Below are 20,812 nucleotides of genomic sequence, written 5' to 3' on the forward strand. Positions count from 1 at the left end.
CGTTGGTGATGATTAGAGCCCTGGTTATTTCATAGATTAGCAACAAAATAGATTTGATTCCATTAGTATTTTTTCTGTAGTGTCAGATACTACCTCAGTTTATCCTCATGAACAAAAATGCCACTTTGACTTCCATTATAACCACACTTTACTCTCACTGTTATTACACTATGTAATTGTTTCTGTGAGGGCATAAACAGCAAGGCTGCAGGCAGTAGGGGCGCACAGGGTGCTGCAGCACCCCCCTCTGGATCACAGGACAAATAATTCCAAATGTATAAATGAAATAATTATATAAAGTCATTGATAAATACAAAAAAAAAAAAAGAGCTATGATGTAATTATTGTTTGTTGATTAGCATTTTAATGTCGTTTAATTTAGGCTGAGGTTTTTCATTCTCAATTTAAGATTTCCTAGTTTCACACACACAAAAATGCTTGTGTTTCTATTGTCAATCAGCAAAGGACTTTTAATGAGAGGGGAGCCTATTCCTTTCCCATCCCACATCAAATCGCACTCAGACTCGGCATAAATAGGCCTAGGCCTACTCATCATCATCTTAATTTCAAGAAACATGTCTGTTCTTCTCCTTGAATTTCATTTATCAGTAGTTCATGCTCTTAAAGTAGTCTATTTTGTAAATCTTGCTCTCTGAGCAGACAGTAGCCTACACAGCTGCCAGTTGTGTTAACCTGTGCTTCGGATTATTTTCTACTTGGTGAATGAACAGTTGTTGGTACTTACTGCAGTTTTGTGTAAATCTGGCTTTTCTATGAGTCAGTGCTCAGTCAGTCACTCTTATATTTTGTGTAGTCTGTTTTTTTTTTTTTTTTAATTATTTATCTTACATAAGTAATAATGCATTAATAGTCAAACAATATATTTTCATCATTTGAAAAAGCTAATTGATTTTGCGTCACCATTGCTATGATCCTCACAGCTCCCCCTGTTTGAAATGGGTTCCCAAGGCTGTGATAAACAGTAGTGTGTATCTCCACCACCATAACAGCTGGTGGATGTGGATGGGTTCTTTCTGTGCTTGATCTGTGGGGTCATCATGGAATTCCACAGCTCCTGTAAGAACAACCTCCATCTGTATGTTTTCTACTGGTTCCAGGAGGATCCACAGTGAACAGAACCAAAGCACTGAAGGAGAAGAACACTGATAAAAATGAAGAGGACAAAAGGACGCAGGAGAGTCAACCTCAGACAAACAAATAAACAAACACACACACTCTCAATCCATTTATCTGCTACACACGTCACAACTTCAAAGCATATTTCTGTTTCAAATTTGTTCATATTTCACATGTTCTGTTGCGTCTCTTTTGTTGTTGAAGCTTTTGAAGATGTTACAGTTTGTATAATAAATGTTCACAGTGATGAATCCAATGTTGATTTAAAAATTATTTTGCAAGTATATCTGTCTTCCTTTTCCAGTAGATCAAGAGGCATTGCTATTCTTTTGCATAAAGCCATTCCCTTTGTCCATGTTAAAACGATCTCGGATCCTACTGGTAGATTTGTTATCGTCATGGGGCATATTTTTGATACAAAAGTTGTTTTAGTTAATGTGTACGCACCCAATTGGGATGATGAATGTTTCTTTAGACAGGTTTTTTCAGTGCTGCCAGATTTGTCTTCATATAGCTTAATCCTGGGTGGTGACTTTAACTGCTGGATGGATCCTTGCTTAGACTGTTCTGCGACATGTCCAATTGCCCGATCTAAATCTGCCAAAGTAGTTTTATCTTTTATGGAAGAATTCAATATGGTTGATCCTTGGCGTTTTTTTAATCCTGGCACAAAGAAATTTTCTTTTTTTTCACGTGTACACCACTCTTTCACCCGCATTGATTTTTTCATGGTGGACAAAAAACTGCTTACATCAATTTCTGATTGTGCATATGACCCAATTGTACTGTGTGATCATGCTGCAGTCTCAATGAATATTCATTTTCAGAGGCTTATTAATACACGGCCTCCCTGGCGTCTTGATACACACTTACTACTTGATAAGGATTTTGTTGATTTTGTGTCAAAACAGCTAGACTTTTTCTTTCAGGTTAATAATACGCCTGGTGTGACTGCTTCTGTGTTGTGGGAAACGATGAAAGCGTTTATAAGGGGGGAGATTATTTCTTATGAAGCTCATCAGAAGAAGCTTAGGAAGGACAAATTGATTAAGTTATCTCAGCGCATAGCTGTTTTGGATGCTACTTACGCGACCTCAAAACTTCCAGACACTTATAAGGAGCGAATGTCCTTGCAAGCTGAATATGATCTTGTTATGTCACATTATACTACTGAGCTTCTACTTCAGTCTAGGTCTAAGTTCTACGAGCAGGGAGACAAAACTAGTAAACTACTGGCTCATCAACTGCGTCAGATATCCTCATCCCAGTTAATCCCACAGATTGAAACAGGTTCAGGTATTACATCAGATCCACTTGAGATTAATAAAACTTTTATGGAATTCTATAAATCACTATATTCATCTGACCACTCTCATGTTCCTGCAGATCTGACCTCTTTCTTTGATAATTTAAACATCCCTTCTTTAGATCAGGGTGTGGCTGGGGAACTGGAGCGTCCAATTACTGCAATCGAACTTGAGGTGACAGTTAAATCATTACAAAGTGGTAAGAGCCCTGGTCCAGATGGATTTCCTTCCGAGTTTTATAAAACCTTTTGGAAACAGTTAGCCCCGTACATGTTAGATATGTTTATTGAGGCTTTAGATCGTGGAATCCTTCCTCAATCGTTAAATCAGGCTTGCATCTCACTGCTCTTAAAGAAAAATAAAAACCCTTTGTTATGTGGCTCTTATCGTCCTATTAGCTTGCTGAATGCAGATTTCAAATTGTTGTCAAAGTTGCTTGCTAGACGCTTGGAAGGCATCCCTCCCTCCATCATATCGTCAGACCAGACCGGTTTTATTCGTAATAGGCACTCTTTCTTCAATCTTAGGAGAGTATTTAATGTGGTCTATAATCCTTCTCCAACTGCTCCCTCAGAGGCCTTGATAGCTCTAGATGCTGAAAAGGCGTTCGATAGAGTAGAATGGGATTATTTATTTTTTGTTTTAGAGAAATTTGGATTTGGGGTAAATTTCATTTCCTGGGTTAAATTATTATATGCTTCACCTCAGGCCTCTGTCAGGACAAATAGTACAAATTCTCATTATTTTTGTCTATACCGCTCTACCAGACAAGGCTGCCCACTAAGCCCTCTCCTGTTTGCCTTAGTAATGGAGCCTTTGTCCATTGCTTTACGATCACATCCGGATCTCTGTGGCATAACTAGATATGGAGTAGAGTTAAAAGTTACTTTATATGCGGATGATTTGCTGTTACTTTTGTCCGATTTATCACGTTCCATTCCTACAGCACTTTCAGTCTTAGACGAATTTAGTAAGATTTCAGGATATAAACTGAATCTCAGTAAAAGTGAGATATTTCCAGTTAATAAACTAGCTAAAACATGCTCACTTGAAGATCTGCCATTCAAGATCTCAAAGTCTGGCTTTGTCTATCTTGGGGTACATGTGGCGGATTCTATGGTTAATCTCTATAATAAAAATTTTCATAGTTTGCTTGCACAAATTGAACATGATTTTGAGCGATGGTCCATCCTTAATCTCTCTGTTGCAGCTAAGATTAACACGGTCAGAATGAACGTTTTTCCTCGCTTTCTATATTTATTCCAGTGTATACCAATTCCTCTTCCTCTCTCTTTTTTTCGTAAGGTTGATAGTCTTATTTTGGATTTTGTTTGGAATAAAAGGACTCCTAGATTGCGACGTCAGATTTTACAGAGACCCAAGGCTCTGGGAGGCATGGCGTTACCCAACTTGCTCTACTATTATTGGGCAACAAACATCAGAAACTTGAACTATTGGGTTCAATATGAGGACACTGAAGCTCCCCCTTTATGGTTGGTGGTGGAGGCAAATTCTGCTGATCCGGTAGCATTGAAAGCCTTATTGTACTCACCTCTGATTTCTTCTTACTCCAAATTTACTGGAAATGTGATTGTGGCCTCCAGTCTTAAAATCTGGGTCCAGTTCAGACACTATTTTGGCCTACAAGCCTTTTCTTTAAGAGCTCCACTAGCAGCCAATCCTATGTTTCTTCCATCTTTAATGGATAGTACCTTTTTGATTTGGGCTGGTTTGGGTATAAAATCATTAAAGGATCTATATATAAACTCTGCTTTTGCTTCTTTCCAACAACTAGTTGAAAAGTTTTCACTCCCAAATGATCATTTTTTTTAGATATCTCCAAGCTCGTAATTTTGTTCGTACTTTGTTCCCAGGTTTTCCTGCCCTTCCTAATGATTCAGATTTAGATATCTTTTTGGAGCCTCTGTCGTCTCTGAAAGGAGCAATTTCTGTCATCCATTCTAAAATTCATAATCTTCAATCAGGCTCCTCTAGTGCCCTTAAAAATATATGGGAGGTAGATTTGGGAGAGACGATTTCAGATGGTATGTGGGACGAGATCCTAAGAAGGGTGCACAGGTCATCAATGTGTGCTAAACATGGGTTCACTCAATGTAGGATTTTACATCGTGCTCATTACACCAAAGCTCGGCTGGCAAAAATATATGGTACAGTGTCTCCTTTATGTGATAGATGTCAACAGGCTACAGCAGATTATACTCATATGTTCTGGGGTTGCTCATCTTTAAATACATTCTGGTCGGAAATTTTTGATGTTTTGTCAATGGTAACAGGAAAGAAAATTGTTCCTAATGTTTTTACTGTTTTGTTTGGTGTTGTACCTACTCCGTTTAAATTTACCTCTGCTAACAAAGATATGATTGCATTTACATCTTTATTGGCCAGGAGGCTTATATTGTTAAAGTGGAAATCCTCATCTCCTCCAACCTTCTCAAAATGGATCAAGGAAGTACTTCATTTTCTCAAACTGGAAAAAATTCGTTTGACATTAGCTGGTGCCTCCAACACTTTTGAAAAGACATGGACTCCTTTTCTGACCTATGTGAATAGTGCAATCTGTCATGTTTCTCTTGACTGAGTATCTTGATGTACTTTTTTTTTTTTTTTCTCTCTCTCTTTTTTTCCCTGTAATATTTAAAGCGGAAATTTTGTACTTCTATTTTGTATTTTATTTACTGTTTATTTATTTGTTTATTTTTATTTTTCCTGTGATTTGAGGGGACGTGTGCCAGGGGAGGGGGGGATTTGTTCCGCTTGTTGTTTGTCTGTAATGGACTTATGTATCATATGTCGGTACTATGTTCTTTTTTTTATGTAAAAAAAATAACAAAAACCAATAAACAGATGGTTAAAAAAAATATATATATATATATATTTTGCACACACAAACAAATAACACACTTGGGCCCCTGTAGTGGTCATATGACCCCATAACATTTAAAAAAAAGAAAAAAAAAAAAAAAAAAAGAATTTCATGCATCAGCCCACAATGGGAAAATGGTTGAAAGTGGTGGAATACACTGAAAAGGTCAAATAACACTAGTTCTCATCAAAATAAAATGTTAACATTAGAGAATATATGGTTATATAGTGCAATGGCAGTGAGATTCAAAAATGTGGTTATAATGGAAGACAACAGGGTATTTCTGTCCATGAGGGTGACCAGACGTAGTATAATTCTGCAGACTCAGACGAACCGGAGTTTGGATCCACACACAGGACTGGGAGTAAGTCACAATAAACCATCATCTTCAGTCCTGTGTAAAAGTCTCTGGTCCACGTCCATGTCAGTTCTAAACTAAATGAGGGTCATTCTAATTCTCCCTAATCTGTTACACCAGTAAGATTAGTCAAGTCATCAAATAATGTGAATGTGATGCAGTCATACAGTAATATTACTGTAAAGCCCTTTCAAAGAAATAATTAAGGTCACTATGGATGCATTCTTTTCTGTTACTTTTCATTTCAATAAATAACACAATGAGGGTCATTCTATTCTGTCTATGTTATAAAAGCCAAGTGACCTCTGTGTGTGTGCCTGAATGTGTGTCTGCTTTAAAACTGAAAAACTGGACAGATCTAGCCTTTGCCTTTTGCAGTACTTATGTATTTTGGGTCAAGGAACAGACAGGTGAAAACTGCTTATTGATACAACCAATACTTTTAGAGTTATTAGTTTTTAAAATTACAACGGGCTTACTGCGGACAACTCCACAGTCCATGTCCATGTCAATACAAAAAAAAATGAGGGCCATTCTGTTTCTCCCTAATCTATGTGTTACACCAGTAAGATTAGTCATGTCATCAAGTCATGTGAAAGTGATGAAGTCATACAGTAATGATGTAAAGCCCTTTCAAACACATATATCAGGTAAGTATGAATGCATTCTTATCTGTTACTTTTGATTTCCATGCAAAACAAAATGAGGGCTATTATATTTCCTCCTCATCTGTGTATTACACCAGTAAGCTTAGCTCAGCTCCCTATTTTATCAACTCTTCTGCATCTAGAACCCGTGGATTCCCACAGGTCAATGCGCTAGTTTTCCTATAAACACTCTAATACACCTTGATGGATCAGCTGAATATCATCAGGGCAAAACATCTTGTCCACAACAGCTGAAACAATTTTAAGCTTAGTTTGCTGCTTATTGTTTTACAGTTTGGGAACACAACACTCAGGTTTGCTCAAACCATGGTAAGAAACACTGGAGATATGTTAGGCATTCTCTCCATACAAACAAGAAGGATCACTTTTGCAATACAGCCAATTTACACACTGCACACACTTATTTGACTTAAGTTGAAATGCTATTTTTCTGAACAAAACCCAACAGTATTCTAAATACACACAGAAGCTCATATCACTGTGCATTTAAAAACATCACAGATAATGAAGCTGTGCTATTGTCTGGTGTCAGCGGTTCACTCCACTAGCCCCCTGAACAAAATCTACTTAAAATCAGGTTTGTTTTCTAACTATACCTGTTGACTATGTTGTGTGAACCACAAAACATAAGCTTGATATGTTTTTCAAGGTTCTCTATGTAGAGCTTTCTATTTGTAGTAGCCGTGTATGACAAGACATAAAACCAGAAAGAACATGAAACATGATTGACTGGACTCATGTCACTCGAAACTGTACCTTAACGGATATCCAAAAATGCTGCTTACCACAAGTCTGTTAATGTTTGTCTAAGGCAAGACATTGTTTTTATTTGGACCAACATAAACCAGTGAAATTACATATTTAAACCAAAGGCTTGAGATAAAATCTTCAGAGGCTGAAACAGAAAATGACTTCAAGAATGGTTTCAAACATTCATGAAGTTGTGGCAATGACACTTATATTTAACACTTTACCTGATTCAGGCAAAGATAAAACCTTCAGGGCTTAATCGTAACAGTCATGAATATGAAGCAGCTGGTGGCTTAACATTTCATTAGCACAAGTCACCGTAGAATTTCAACGAATGAAGACAACCTCCAACAGAACTGGTTGTTTCACATGCACATCACCTCACTCTTTACATAATTAAATAATAAAATATGGAAATATGACAGTCACCTATATCTCAAATAGATAAAAAATGAAAATAAATCAAAATTTGTAGAAAAGGAGGCATCAGGCAGAAAAGGATAAAAGACAAAAACCTACAGGAGCATGTTTAAGCAACATTTTGGTCACATCTGAAACAGGGTTTTCCAGTTAATGACGGACACTGAATCCACTCAAATGTACTATGGGGAATTTCTGCTTTAAAATGGCTTTGTATCTTACTTTTACTAAACACTTACACATGTTTTGTCTTTTTCAGTTTAATCTTGACTAAGACAGTTGTGACCAAAGGCAAAGGACCCATTCACACCTCAAGTATCCCAGTTGGAATCTGATCAGCATCTAACTTGGTTTGAGAAAACATTCTCCCAAGTTTGTGAAAATAAAAAATTATACATTAAAAATGTGCTAAGCTCTAACTCAAACTAATATTTATGTATCCTTTTGGGCAGTATAAGTACTTCTTTCACTCATCTTGTTGAGAGTGATTCTTAGACAGTTTAGGAGGCAAAGAGGATGTCCTTTAGTATAACCTTCTAGTTGCATAGTCTAACACAATGCTAGCAGCGCCAAGTAAAGCAGGTTCCTCCAAGTCTGATGACACAACCTTGATACTCTGGGCTGAGAACAGGGCTCTCTGAGAGACGATGTGCTGCACTGGAGCCTGGTAGTACGAAGCCAGGACTCCAGACAAAATCACCATCGATGGGTTGACGATGTGGAGGATGTTGACAATGCCCACACCTAATGCTGTACAAGCTAGAGAGGAGAAGAGGAAGACACAAATGAATGATTTTTAACAACAGTGATTTCTCATCTCTCTTTTGAGCAGCTTTGTAAAATATTTGACGTTGATTTTATGACAAAAGGTTTGGGTCAGTTTTTTTTTTTTTTTTTTAATACCTCGACCAAGGAGGTTACATTTCCACTGGCATTTGTCTGGTCATCTGTCGGTCTGTCAGCAGGCTACAATCTAACATTTTGGACTATTCTTAACTATCCTATTGGGTTTTTTTTTTATATGCGCTGGAGACTGAATATAATATAGATCTATAATCTATTAATAATATCAATATAATATAGACTGAATATAATTAGCGCTCTGTGGCATCAGTCATTAGTTTCTGAACTGCTGTTTTGAAGTCAGCACTTGCAGTGAGTTGGCCATGAGGCAACAATTTCTCTCAAGGTCTGGGGAATCAAGCTAGCAACCCTTTGGTCACAAGCTGCTTCTTCAACCTACTAGGCCATAACTGCCCAATTTAAAATCTCATCTGTCTCTGGGGATGGTATGTGCTAGGGAATGTAGCTACTTTAACAGGGGTTTACACTTTACGGATGTTTTCTAGTCTTAGGTTTTCATTAGTAGTTTCAACCAAACCTCCCCTGTTCTGTGTATCTGTCTAGTCATGCTTACAGGTAAAAACCAGTGACCACATATTTTAGAGAGTCATGTCATTTCTGGAAATAAAATCTATTTGTGTTATTTCTAAATGTTCTGTTTTTAGTCAATGTTGGAAGCAGTTACACTGATCTCACTTAATGTATATTTTTTTCATTTGCAATGGAATATTTGCTCTGCACATTTCCGTATTTTTCATATATTCTTATTTTAACTTGACATATTTATATTTTGGTACTTTAAGTGTATTTTGTTTGCATTCATATTTTTATCTGCCATGACAGGGATTGTTGTCAAACTAAATTTCATTGTATAATCATGTGCAATGTCAGTAGAATCCATCCATCCATCACTTTCCAACAGAATCATATGTGCATGCTGGCTTTGGGCTCTGACCCTTATTGAGAACAGCTTCAGCTTTGGAGTTGCCCAGTCTGGCTGCATTGATGAGGTGGGCAGCAGTAATTGGCTCTGAAAGTTTCATATCCATGCCTTCCACTTTCAGCAGGTCCTCTGAAAGACACACCGACATCAGATGTTAAAAACAGTATGTCACATAGTAATTAATTCAATCAATCAAATGTAATTATATAGCGTCACATCATAACAAAAGTTCTCTCATGACACTTAACATTTAGAGCCTAAGACAGACTCTCAATTAAGCATACTCTTGTAATTAAGCATGCAATAAATAGTAATAAGAAATACAATAAATGCTAATAATATTCATCTATTCATTCATCTATTTCCTGAACTGCTTAATCCTCTGAAGGGCTGCGTGGATGCTGGAGCCTGGCCCAGCTACCAACAGACGAAGGCAGGATACACCCTGAATGTGTCACCTACCAATTATATAATATGTACTAATAAATAATACTGATTAATAATGAATACAGTAATATATTACAGTTATTATTCATCCTACATAATTTAATCATTGATTTGTATTCAAGTTTATTATATAAAACAGCTGTAACAACTAGTTGATGTAGAGCTTTTACATATTCCAAACAAAAATGAGTCTAATTCAATAAATAATAGTCACCATACATGGCTTAAACTGATTAAGGCCTAAGGCTTCTTCTAGAAACATCCAGAAACGTCAGTATTGTCACTAAAACCTGAGTCTCAGCATATCCTATATGAAGAACACTTTCATGAGGTAGAGAAATAGAGACATGCCAGTAACACTACAACCCAATGTCTGTGTAAGTTTTCATTTGTCCAGGTCATCATTCATCCTTAGTAGTTCTTTGAAGTTCAACTGGACTGTTTCCTTTCCTTTCCTTTCCTTTCCTTTCCTTTCCTTTCCTTTCCTTTCCTTTCCTTTCCTTTCCTTTCCTTTCCTTTCCTTTCCTTTCCCTCTCTTCCCCCTAGAATTCTCTGATTTTAGAAGTTACCTGTAAAAACATTGTAAAACCTAAGCATTTACAGGAACTCAGAGGCTACGCAGAGAAAACGATAAAGCTGTTCAGTGCAATGAGGAGTGCAGTATGTTGAGGAAACCAAGCAACCCCTCCATAAAGGCATGGCTCAAAATAAGAGAGCCTCCACCTCAGGCCGCAGCTCTTCACTTACGGGAAAAACGACACTCCTTTGAAAATAGCAATGGCAAAAATATTGGCCAGAGACAAGTGGTTTGAGAGAAGAATCAAAGCAGTAAAAGTGGAAAAACCTTCCCTGAACCGAGGTGATGGTCTGTATCACTACTTCTCAAAAACACACATTAAAACACCATTTTAAACCTCCCAAAACGGTTCTAAAAAAGCAACCTTTCACACCTGGACTCACCTGAGACCAATCAAACCCCCCCTGAAGGACTTGGACAACAACTCACCTCTTCTCAACAACCCTGAATCTCAGACACTCATTAACATACAGGATAAAACAACCTACACAGACCACTCCCCCTACAGGTTCATAAGTCTGCTTTCCCCCACCAGCAAATAGAACTGATGAAGTCCCTAAGATGGCAGACAAAATGTTTTCTAGAACAGAACCAATCCAGTTGAACTTCGAAAACTACTAAAGATGAACAGCAAGCCGAGGTAAATCAGATAATGGAGATCTTTGTATTACTTTTATGAAGATGTGTATCTTAACTTAGCCTGTGTTTTTTCCCTCTTCTCTCTCTTTTCAGAACAATAACTGTATAATCGGTTGCAAGTCTGGTAACAACTACTGTCTCTAACTAATCATCTCTATGTTATATTATCTATCCTTTACTCAACCACAACAGAGAAAAGGCACTTGGTATAGTATTCTTTGAGTTTAGACGTGCCCTTTAAACAAACACTGTAAAAGCTAAGCATTTTTAAATAATCCCCTAAAACACACAGGCTTTCTCATGCAGCATTTGCCACACCCAATATCACACCCAGTCGTATTTAATATTGACAGGTTAAGCTACACATATTCAAACACTTACCATCATGCAATCTTTTGGCTTCTCTCTGCAAGGCCATGCCAGATGCATAAGCCTCGATGCACCCATGGCTGCCACACGAGCACTCTGGACCATCTAATGACACCATGATGTGTCCCAGCTCGGCAGCGCAGAAGGTGCTGCCGTGGATCAACTCATTATGATGGATGATCCCTCCTCCAATACCTGCAGCATCAACATATTTACCTCCTGTCAATGCAATGGAAGTATTTTAATCAAAAGGAATCAAGCTCTAATGAAGACCATAGACTGCTTCAATTTGTGATATGGATCTGATAAAACTGGATCTGATTCTGCCAAAAAATGTTAACATGATGCCTGCATAAGAACAGAAGCAAATGTCTTATTAAGTGCATTCAATTAAGTACATTTAAGGCATTTCATGTGGACAATACTTGACAGAAGAACAAGTAAAAGATATATTCTGATAATTCGATCGAAGTTTGTATATCAGTGAGCAAGCACAGTGACAATCTGCAAGGACTTATCAGGAAAAAAATAATTTGCTGTACTATTAATTTGCTTAATTGAGTTCATTAAGGTGCTTTCTTACCGGTTCCTGTGATGACTGTAACAAAGTTCTCCACTCCTTTGCCGTGACCAAACTTCTTCTCAGCCAGTGCAGCACAGTTGCCGTCATTGTCGACCCAGACGGGCAGGTGCAGGGCGTCAGAGATGGGTGTCCTCAGGTCCACCGAGGACCACTCTTTGATCAGCTTTGTGGAATGCATTACCACACCTTCTTGTGGGTTAACACGCCCACCTGTGGACACTCCTGGGATGTAGATAGAAACTTTGTTTAATTGTTTCAGTTCAAAGCGGTATGTTTTAAGGAACAATATTAAAATATTACTTATTCATTCATTTATTTTCCGAACTGCTCACGAGGGTGCTGGAGCCTAACCCAGCTACCTTCAGGTGAAGGTGGGGTACACCCTGGACATGTCATCAGTTCATCACAGGGCTGACACATACAGACAAACAACCCTTCACTGTCACATTCACACCTACAGGTAATTTAGATTGATCAGTTAACCTATTAAGGTGCACGTTTTTGAATGGTGGGAGGAAGTGGGAGTACCTACAGAGAACACACACATGCACAGGGAGAACATGCAAACTCCCCACCTCCCCACTGGCTGCTCTGCTGTTAGAATCAAACCCAGAACCTTCTGGCTATGAGGTGACAGTGCTCAACACTGCACCCCTGTTTGGCTAAAATATTAAATGCCAAAATATTATATGTAATATTAAATATACTGAATATTAAACTAAACCTGTGTTTAGAGTTGATGATGACCATGCCTAATAAACACATAAAAGTAGTAAAAGTGACTTTTATTTTACAAATAAAGCCAAACTCAGGGTTCATGTCAAAAGTGGACCCAGAAAAACTCACTTGTAGTTTTATTATTCAAAGGTCTTTTGACAAAAAGGTCCCAAAAAGCTACGTATTTAAAATGCAGCTGCTAAAAATAAATAATGTGTACTAGCCTTTCTAATAATTTAAAGCAAAATTACACATTACGTTCACATATTATTACAGAAAGTAAATCATATTGATGTGACAATTAAGATATTTTTGTGAAGCTACTACAGTTGTTTCTAATTAGGAAATGGGATTTTTTTCATACCAACACCAAGTATTCTACAGTTGAGGCGGACAGCATCCCGCATGGCATCTCTGCACATCTTTAGTATAAGTTCCATCCTGGCCTCAAAGGTCTTTGGGTTGGGTTGAGTATATTTCTTTACTACCTTGCCCTAGACGGAGATGAAAGAGGATAAAACAAGTATGTATGTTTAGATGACATCAGGTTAAATACTTGGAGAAGAGTTGCTCTGTTGTGTCCATGAAGCCCACCCTCATGCAGATGATTGCCACTCTTAAGTTGGTCCCACCCAGATCAACAGCCAGGGCACTCTGTGTCTCCAGGATGTGATCAATATCCTGGGAGATGCAGTCTTTGACAGAAGGGAAACAGAAAGTCTTCTGGAGGGGCTCTTCCAGGTCAATAGCACGTAAAAACTTGAGAATACGAGGCACTGCGTTGCCATCACCATAAATCTTAGAGCTGGTGGGGAAACAGAAACACTTTTTTTTTACATCATCACAACAGAATTATATTTTTGGAACATAAGGCATAAATAAATTTATAAGTAGTGAGTAATAATGGCCATAATTCCTTGCCTTTTATTCACAAAATCTGAAACATGACGTTTGAGCTGAAACAACACAATGGCAAATATGCTATAGGATGAAAATATATAAACACTATCATCTCACCAGGGGTATCGTTTTCCAAACTGCAGCTCCAGAGCATGGTAAATCTTATTGTGGGTGTCAGCATCTCTAACATGGAGAACATTTTCACCTGAAAGAGATCAAGGAAGATGTCAGCGATGAACTAAACAACCTGGAGCAAACCAGAAAACCAAAATACTGTGGCTTCTTCTTGTCATTCCTATGGAGATGTGTTGACTCATACACAGCATTTGGTCCTAATTTATCTTTATTCACAATTATTATGTGTCATCTGACACATAATAATTGTGAATAGGCTGGTAACGACATGTGTTTCTGCAGAGCTGCTCCCACAACCTCCATGATGTCTAGTCAAAAATTCACAAGCACAATAGGGAAAAACATTAACCCATAAAGACCCAGTGCTACTTATGTCACAGTTCCAAAAAAGTTTTTTCTCCATATTTAACACTTTCAGTGCCATGGGCCGATTAAATCGGCTTTACGAAACCAACCTGTAAAGTGCCACGGGCCGATCAGATCGGCTTTGGAGAACACGCCATATTTGTGTACAAACAAACCATCCACCCCCATTTCTTTCTCACATTTCGATGACGTTCTTTCTGTGTCCCCCTTTTGAGACCAAGCAGACGGGAATTTGAGGTCACGCGACCGAATAATATTTTTATATCTTTTTAATGTTTCTTATTCTCCGGTGGTTCATCAGAGGGAGCCCTCCATGCCGGGGGGCGGCTGTGGACTCCGGGGGCTGTGGCGCCTTCTCTCACTGGGGTCCGCTCCTTTCTGGTGGGTGGGGGTCCCAGTTGGCCCTCTCCCACTAGTTGGGATGCGTGGCTGTGTTGCCGGTGCCTGGTCGCCGGGGTCGGCAGCTGCCTCCTGGTGCGGATGGCTCCCTGAGACAGCGCCTCCTAAACTGATGTTTTACTTTTACATTTTTGTTCTGGTCTACCCGTGCTCAGTCAGTCTTCTTAAGTATGTGTGAGCTTGTGGGTTTGCATGTATGTGTATGTGTGTGTGTGTGTGTGCGCGGGTGAGTGGGTGGGTGTGGGTGGGGGGCGGTACTGATTTTTAAACTGATATGTAAAGCACTTTGTGCTACAGTTTTTAATGTATGAAAAGTGCTATATAAATAAAGATTATTATTATTATTATTATTATGAATTATGCAAATTACGATCAATAATGAATCGGCTGCGTTTTGAATCTTATCAGCAATCGGTTGGATGTTACCGAGCGGTTTCCTGCAGGATTCTTCAAATATAAAAACGACGCGAAATACTGAAAAACGGCCAAATTCTGTGGCACTTTTAAGGCTTATTAGCCCCTTAACTGTCTGGCACTTAAAGAGTTAACTTTTCTTAAGTGATTTTTCACCATTATTTTTATTATCCACTGCATTTTGTGTTTTTACAGTAAAAATTATTCATTTTCCTCTATTTAATTCACTGATCATGTAGATGTTCATAAAAGCTCAGAATAAGGTTGAGGGGTATTATATCAGAAACAGATAAAATTGAGGAAAAAAAGACTTTTTCAGCAAATACACCATTAACTGAACATAAACCCAGTGTATCCATCCACTGTCATTGATCCAACTCCATGGATTTTACTGGTGAATCAATGTTGTAGAAGCTAACGATGTTTCCACGGTAACTATGGAGCCTCTGAACGTCAACATGGGTCATATCTGATGACCATGAAAAGATGGTAACTGCATTTTACACCAATTATTTACATGTATTGATAGGATTAGTGGATCAACAGGTATTAAAGGTATTAAACAGTTTAGATAGTTAGATTGTTAGATGTAGATGGTTTTGGTTGTCTGAGGCTGTTTGGGTCTTTATGTGTTAAGTAGTACTTTGTGATTGTATTCTTCATTCTCTATATTATTTGTTTTATTTATTTTTTTACTCTGTCCTGTTCAGTAATTTGGCTTCCAATATAAGTGTACTTATACCCCGAGTTGCTTGACAGTTTAACAGGGTTTTGAACCTTAGATCAATTCCCCCTACTGGTTGGATTTAATTATTTTATTACTGTACGGATATTACCCGATGGGAGAACAGGCAAACAAATATGTATGTATTATTTATCTAATTATCATTCAAGGACATCGCACATTCACTTTTCAGATTACGAAGTATTGATGGGCTGCTGTGTGCTCATTTTCACCTATTTTCATACATTTCGTATAACAAAGTAAGGCCTAATGCCATAACTTTACTACAACAAAAATGTCAAAACAGCACGTTTTGTTTCCCTTCTCACCTGTCTCTCTACCCGTTTGTCTTGTCCCCAGGTTAATGACAGGAGTACCAAAGGCCCCTGCTTCTCTAACTCCACAGCTGCTGTTTCCAATCATGCAGCCGGCATGGCAAACCAGCTGGATGAACTGCTCAAAGGGAATGTGTTTCACCGCGCGGAAGTTGTGGTGCTGCTCGATGCCCTTTTTTCGCATTACGCGCACCATTTCCTTACTTCCTGTTTACATGAGAAAAATGGGTTCATTAGACAGAATTTACTCACATATCCATTTTAATGGCCAACACAATGACAATTACCAGTCACTGAAACTGCTTAAATAGAAGCTATCCCTCCTTAAGATTGGTTTGTTCTTCATGTGAGGGTTTGGACAAATATTGAAGAGATCAAGATGTGTTACTAACCTGCATCAATGTTAGGGAAGAGGATGAGCGTCTTCTTGTTAAAGGAGAGTAACGCATCCAGCATTAGTCCATAGATCTTAATAGAGTGCTGGATATCTGTGGTGACTGGGTGCTGCAGAGCCACAATATAGTCATTCTCCTTCACCTTGTCACCTGCAAACGAATTACAGAACACATCAAATGCAAACATAAACACATCAAGACACCAATATTTTTGGCCCATCTCTGTCACCACATACCAAGCCAGCTCTTGATAATATCCATGTAGTCCTCTCTGTGATGTGACACCAGCAGCTTATCGTAGGAAGGGCAGCCAGCAAGAAGGATGCGAGAGTGGTCCTCACACATGGCAATAAGGTGCTGCTCTGCCCTGCGTGTGCAGCAAGCGTGGTAGTGGGCCAATTTACTGATGGCATGACGGATTGAGTCATCTATTGTTCCACTCACCTTACAAAAGGAATAAGAGAGATAAAACATGTTTTCACTAGAGCCACACTAAGAAAGTAAGATCAAATCTATTCTCAAGCCATGTCCTCAGGGTCTGAACTAAAGGGGAGCGAGATAAGGCTCCTCTGAGGGGTGCAAGACTAAAAGACTAAAAACGACAATTTGTTCATTTTAATTACTTATTGTTGCCGTTTGTGCCATGCATTTCCATTTTTCTGTATAATCATCATCATCATGGATTCATCTTGAAATTTAGCTCTTATTGATATATGGTTCATGCAAGACTCCTACTAACTGTAATTTAAAAACAGCCAAATCAACTACATGTATTTCTCATTTCTGACCACATTTCAGAAAAGAAAAACATTCATTAAAATACACCACCTACAAAGGATTTCCCGCTGCCTTACCTTTGTGAAACTGAAAGTATAATTTTTTAAAAATGAAAATATTATCTCTTATGTTTTTTTACAGGAACAGTGATAAATGAAATGAACATCATGTGCTTTACAAATATTGCGTCTGTCCTTAATGATCACGAAAAAGGGAAAAAAGGTCAACTCCCTGAGTGGTAATAGCAGTGAATACAAATCTGCACAGCACTGTAGCTCCTATAAGATCTACTGAAGCCATGAGGTTTTATTTACTGTACTTGAAATGCCAGAGCTTGAATAAATCCAAAAAAGTGGTGCTGCACTGGTGTGAAGTGTGAGGACTTTCTTCCATTCTAGGTGATGATTGTCCCATGCATATCTGTTTTTCCTTATTGATCGTTCGCATTCTGTCTGCTCCCTTACCTCTCCTCCTTCAAGGTGAAGTATTCGTATGTTCATCAGCGCTGCAGCAGTTGCAAGTGCCAGTGCATCAAAGCGGTCGCCATGGACAACCAGGATGTCAGGGTGCAGTCTCTGAAGCACATCCGGGAGTTTTACCAAAGCTAGCCCCACACTTTCTACCATGGCTGCCTCGTCCTCTCCTCTTACAACAGTGTGGAGTTTGGAGCCGATGTCAAAGTCATCCTGCTCGATCATACGAAATGTGTTCCTACAGAGCAAAAAGAGAAAAAAAAACCCACAAATTAAAAAGAAATAATCATAACATTCATAATGATTGATTTGATTTAGTGATTTATTCCAAACATGCAATGAAAGGTAGTATATATGTGAACAAGTAAAACATAAATAATACAAAAATCAACAATCAAGACAATCTTAGAAAGAAAAACGGCACAATAGTTTCATTTACATGCCTCAAAAGGAATGGAAGGAAGTGCGACTTATTTAATCCCGACCCTTCTCCATAAAATATTAATAACATATATTTTTCTCCCTATTCCTTTTACTTTTCTTTTTTATATTTTTATATACATATAAATTTATACACACACACACACGTATACACATACATACGTTTATACATATACACACATTATACAAGTACACATTCACACAGACACAATCATTTTACCATTGTATTTTTTTAATTGTGCTGGCCATAAATAAATAAATAAATAAATGTATACATAAACAGTGAACATAGGGAGACGGTTAATAATCCTCATCCCTATATCTTGTGAAGAACTTTTCTTATAAGTGTTTTTGAACTGTGTTATGTTTGAACATTTCTTGTGCTCCTCTCTCAATCTATTCCATAATTTAACACCACACACAGATATTCTACAACTTCTTCTAGTAGTGCGTACCCTCAGAATTAAAATAAATGATAAATGCAGACGCTTTCACTCAGGACACTGAAAAGAAAAATGGATGGATGATTGACATTTTATGGCCTATGCAGTCACAAGCATGTTCCACTCCTCTGAAGTTTGGATTACGGGTAATTACTGCCTTATGAACTGTTCAAAAAGTTGGATGCAAAGAACGAGGTTATAAATTGTTTCAGATTTTCCATTATTATTATTATTTTTTTAATATTTATTTTTGACATTAAGATTATGGATGATCCATTGAAAGTTTGAGAATCAGCTTGTGACCAAAGGGTCCTCTGTTCGATTCCCTGGACCAGTAGAGAAATTGTTGGCTGATGTGCCATTGTACTACATCTTGCTTCGCTTGCAGATGTGTATGCCAAAGAGAGGATACAGACCGTTACTGCCCGGAACCAAAGAGGCTGTGTTGAGATTTGAAGAGAATAATTTCCTGAAATGGCATAACTTTTCAAAGAGCGACTGAGTGAGTTAGTCAAAAACTACTCACATATTTATGCCAACTCCCCTTCTCAATATCATTATTAATATCCACATTAGTAAAACCTCCCGTCATTGCCATGTTTGTAATTATTGACTTTCTTCGGCTTCTAATCTCAAAAACCTTTTCACTTCTTGGTGGTATTCGGCTAGTATGTTAATTAAGAAGGGTGCCCTCTGGTGTTGACTGAATAACACTCATTCTCTTTTTTTTTTTTTTTCTTTCTTTCTTATGGGCTCAGCTGGCTGACAGGCAGCTGTCTGTACCAATAAGGCAGCAGCCGACACCAACTGTTTAACACTCATTCTCACGCAATGGATGCATCTCCATAAAAAGCAGTGATCTGACACCTTTTAAAATGGACGTAGCTATTTATGTACATAAAGCTAGCATAAATGGACCTTCAGTAACTGAAACTCACAGATAACCCTCATACCGACATAATAAGTCCAATATCCTCCTAAAGTCAGTCAAATCATTCAAACCTCAAACTCAAAGACTTGGAATAACAGGGAAATTGCTAGAGATTGTAGTTTAGGTGCAAGTTTACACACAGTTAACACTAGCTTTAAACTGGCAGCATCAACATCAGCTGGACTGTATGCAGCAATTTACACTGGTGTTTTGTAGTGTGGATTTTTGCACTAAATGCATGAATGTCCACTAATTTCCATACATTCAAATGACATGTGTAATAGTGATGCTATCTGTGTAGCAGTGCAGTTTGCAGTGAATTCTTTCCTCTGAACTACATGCAAAAATTTGGTCTTATTTGCATCACTTTCGTGTCTGCAAAAACACGAACAAAAATCCCTTCTTGACTTGCAGGAGAAATTTCCATGTAATGCATCTCTTTGCTTTTCACTAACACACACCTGCTCTAAGACAGTCACATCCATTGACATGAAATGAGATTGACAACACAGATGCATTATAAGCTTGCCAACTGCTGCTCTGAAAGTGAAAACGTGAAGATAATGTTCACAACCACCCAATGTATAATGAATGTGTGTGCCAATTACATGTTATAGAATTGTGCAATTTCATGAAAGGAACAAATAAAACACTGAATTGAAACTGAACTGAACAAACAATGCCATTTCACTCAAGTTTTATGTGGTTTTAGGCAAAGCCTGAGGCCAAAAAAGTGATTAAAGTGACTTGAGTTGCAAAATATCACTCCCCCTTCCTTTAGAGGAAAAAGTGACAGTTTTGTGTGCTGGTAAGCAGCTACACTCAATACTAAGCTGATATAGAACCAAAATGTGGGTGTTTCTAGTAACAGAGGATATAACATGACAGTCCTGTATGTGATACTAGGCTGAGGTCAGGCTAGTAAAAGTGCTACCACATACAAATAGTTTAAAGGAATTCTGGAGAATTCCCCTGGGTTTAATTCAGGTATTTTCTTGCTTCCCACAGTCAACTCACTGCTTCAAAGCATACTCTCCTTTTAGTTTTGGACGATTTTTTGAGAAAGCAAATTTTTTTTAGTTTTCATGAATGAGAGCAGAACATATCTGTATAAAACTTTAAAGCAGGACAGTTGATCTTACCCGTAGTCATCAATCAGATGTGAGCCAAGCACCACCACTTCCAGTTCAAACTCATCAGGGTGGGATTTGATCCCAAACATGATGGGGGCCAGCTTGGAGTAGTCCGCTCTGTTGCATGTTGCGACACACACCCTCAGCCTCCTCTTAGACTGGACCAGAACCAGGTAGTGCCACACAAAAACACAGACACACAGATCATCAGCTCATTTTATTTAGCACATGCATGAAAACATGTACAAATCTGACCACCAATGAGATGGTAATTAAGAAGAAGAAGAATTAAGAATCTTTATTT

The 20,812-nt window shown here is 38.2% G+C and overlaps 1 protein-coding gene across 6 annotated transcripts in view; it reads right to left on the reverse strand.

The window, feature by feature from the left end:
• Positions 1–7,149: 7,149 nt before the first annotated feature.
• Positions 7,150–20,812, reverse strand: part of gne (glucosamine (UDP-N-acetyl)-2-epimerase/N-acetylmannosamine kinase) — a 40,136-nt gene continuing 26,473 nt past the window's right edge. For 5 of the 6 annotated variants that reach the window (XM_030144214.1, XM_030144200.1, XM_030144191.1 and 2 more), the window contains 12 exons: positions 20,518–20,666; positions 17,552–17,798; positions 16,547–16,754; positions 16,308–16,460; positions 15,910–16,122; positions 13,660–13,747; positions 13,237–13,447; positions 13,007–13,136; positions 11,926–12,147; positions 11,355–11,561; positions 9,323–9,439; positions 7,150–8,283 (listed from right to left, as the gene is read on the reverse strand). In XM_030144214.1, the coding sequence (XP_030000074.1) occupies positions 8,048–8,283; positions 9,323–9,439; positions 11,355–11,561; positions 11,926–12,147; positions 13,007–13,136; positions 13,237–13,447; positions 13,660–13,747; positions 15,910–16,122; positions 16,308–16,460; positions 16,547–16,754; positions 17,552–17,798; positions 20,518–20,666 (2,181 nt within the window). In that variant the 3' untranslated portion in view covers positions 7,150–8,047. The remainder of the gene's footprint in view (positions 8,284–9,322; positions 9,440–11,354; positions 11,562–11,925; positions 12,148–13,006; positions 13,137–13,236; positions 13,448–13,659; positions 13,748–15,909; positions 16,123–16,307; positions 16,461–16,546; positions 16,755–17,551; positions 17,799–20,517; positions 20,667–20,812) is intronic. The other variant, XM_030144208.1, reaches the window with a different exon arrangement.

The sequence above is a fragment of the Sphaeramia orbicularis genome, chromosome 1 (assembly GCF_902148855.1).
Source record: "Sphaeramia orbicularis chromosome 1, fSphaOr1.1, whole genome shotgun sequence".
NCBI classification, from domain to species: domain Eukaryota; kingdom Metazoa; phylum Chordata; class Actinopteri; order Kurtiformes; family Apogonidae; genus Sphaeramia; species Sphaeramia orbicularis.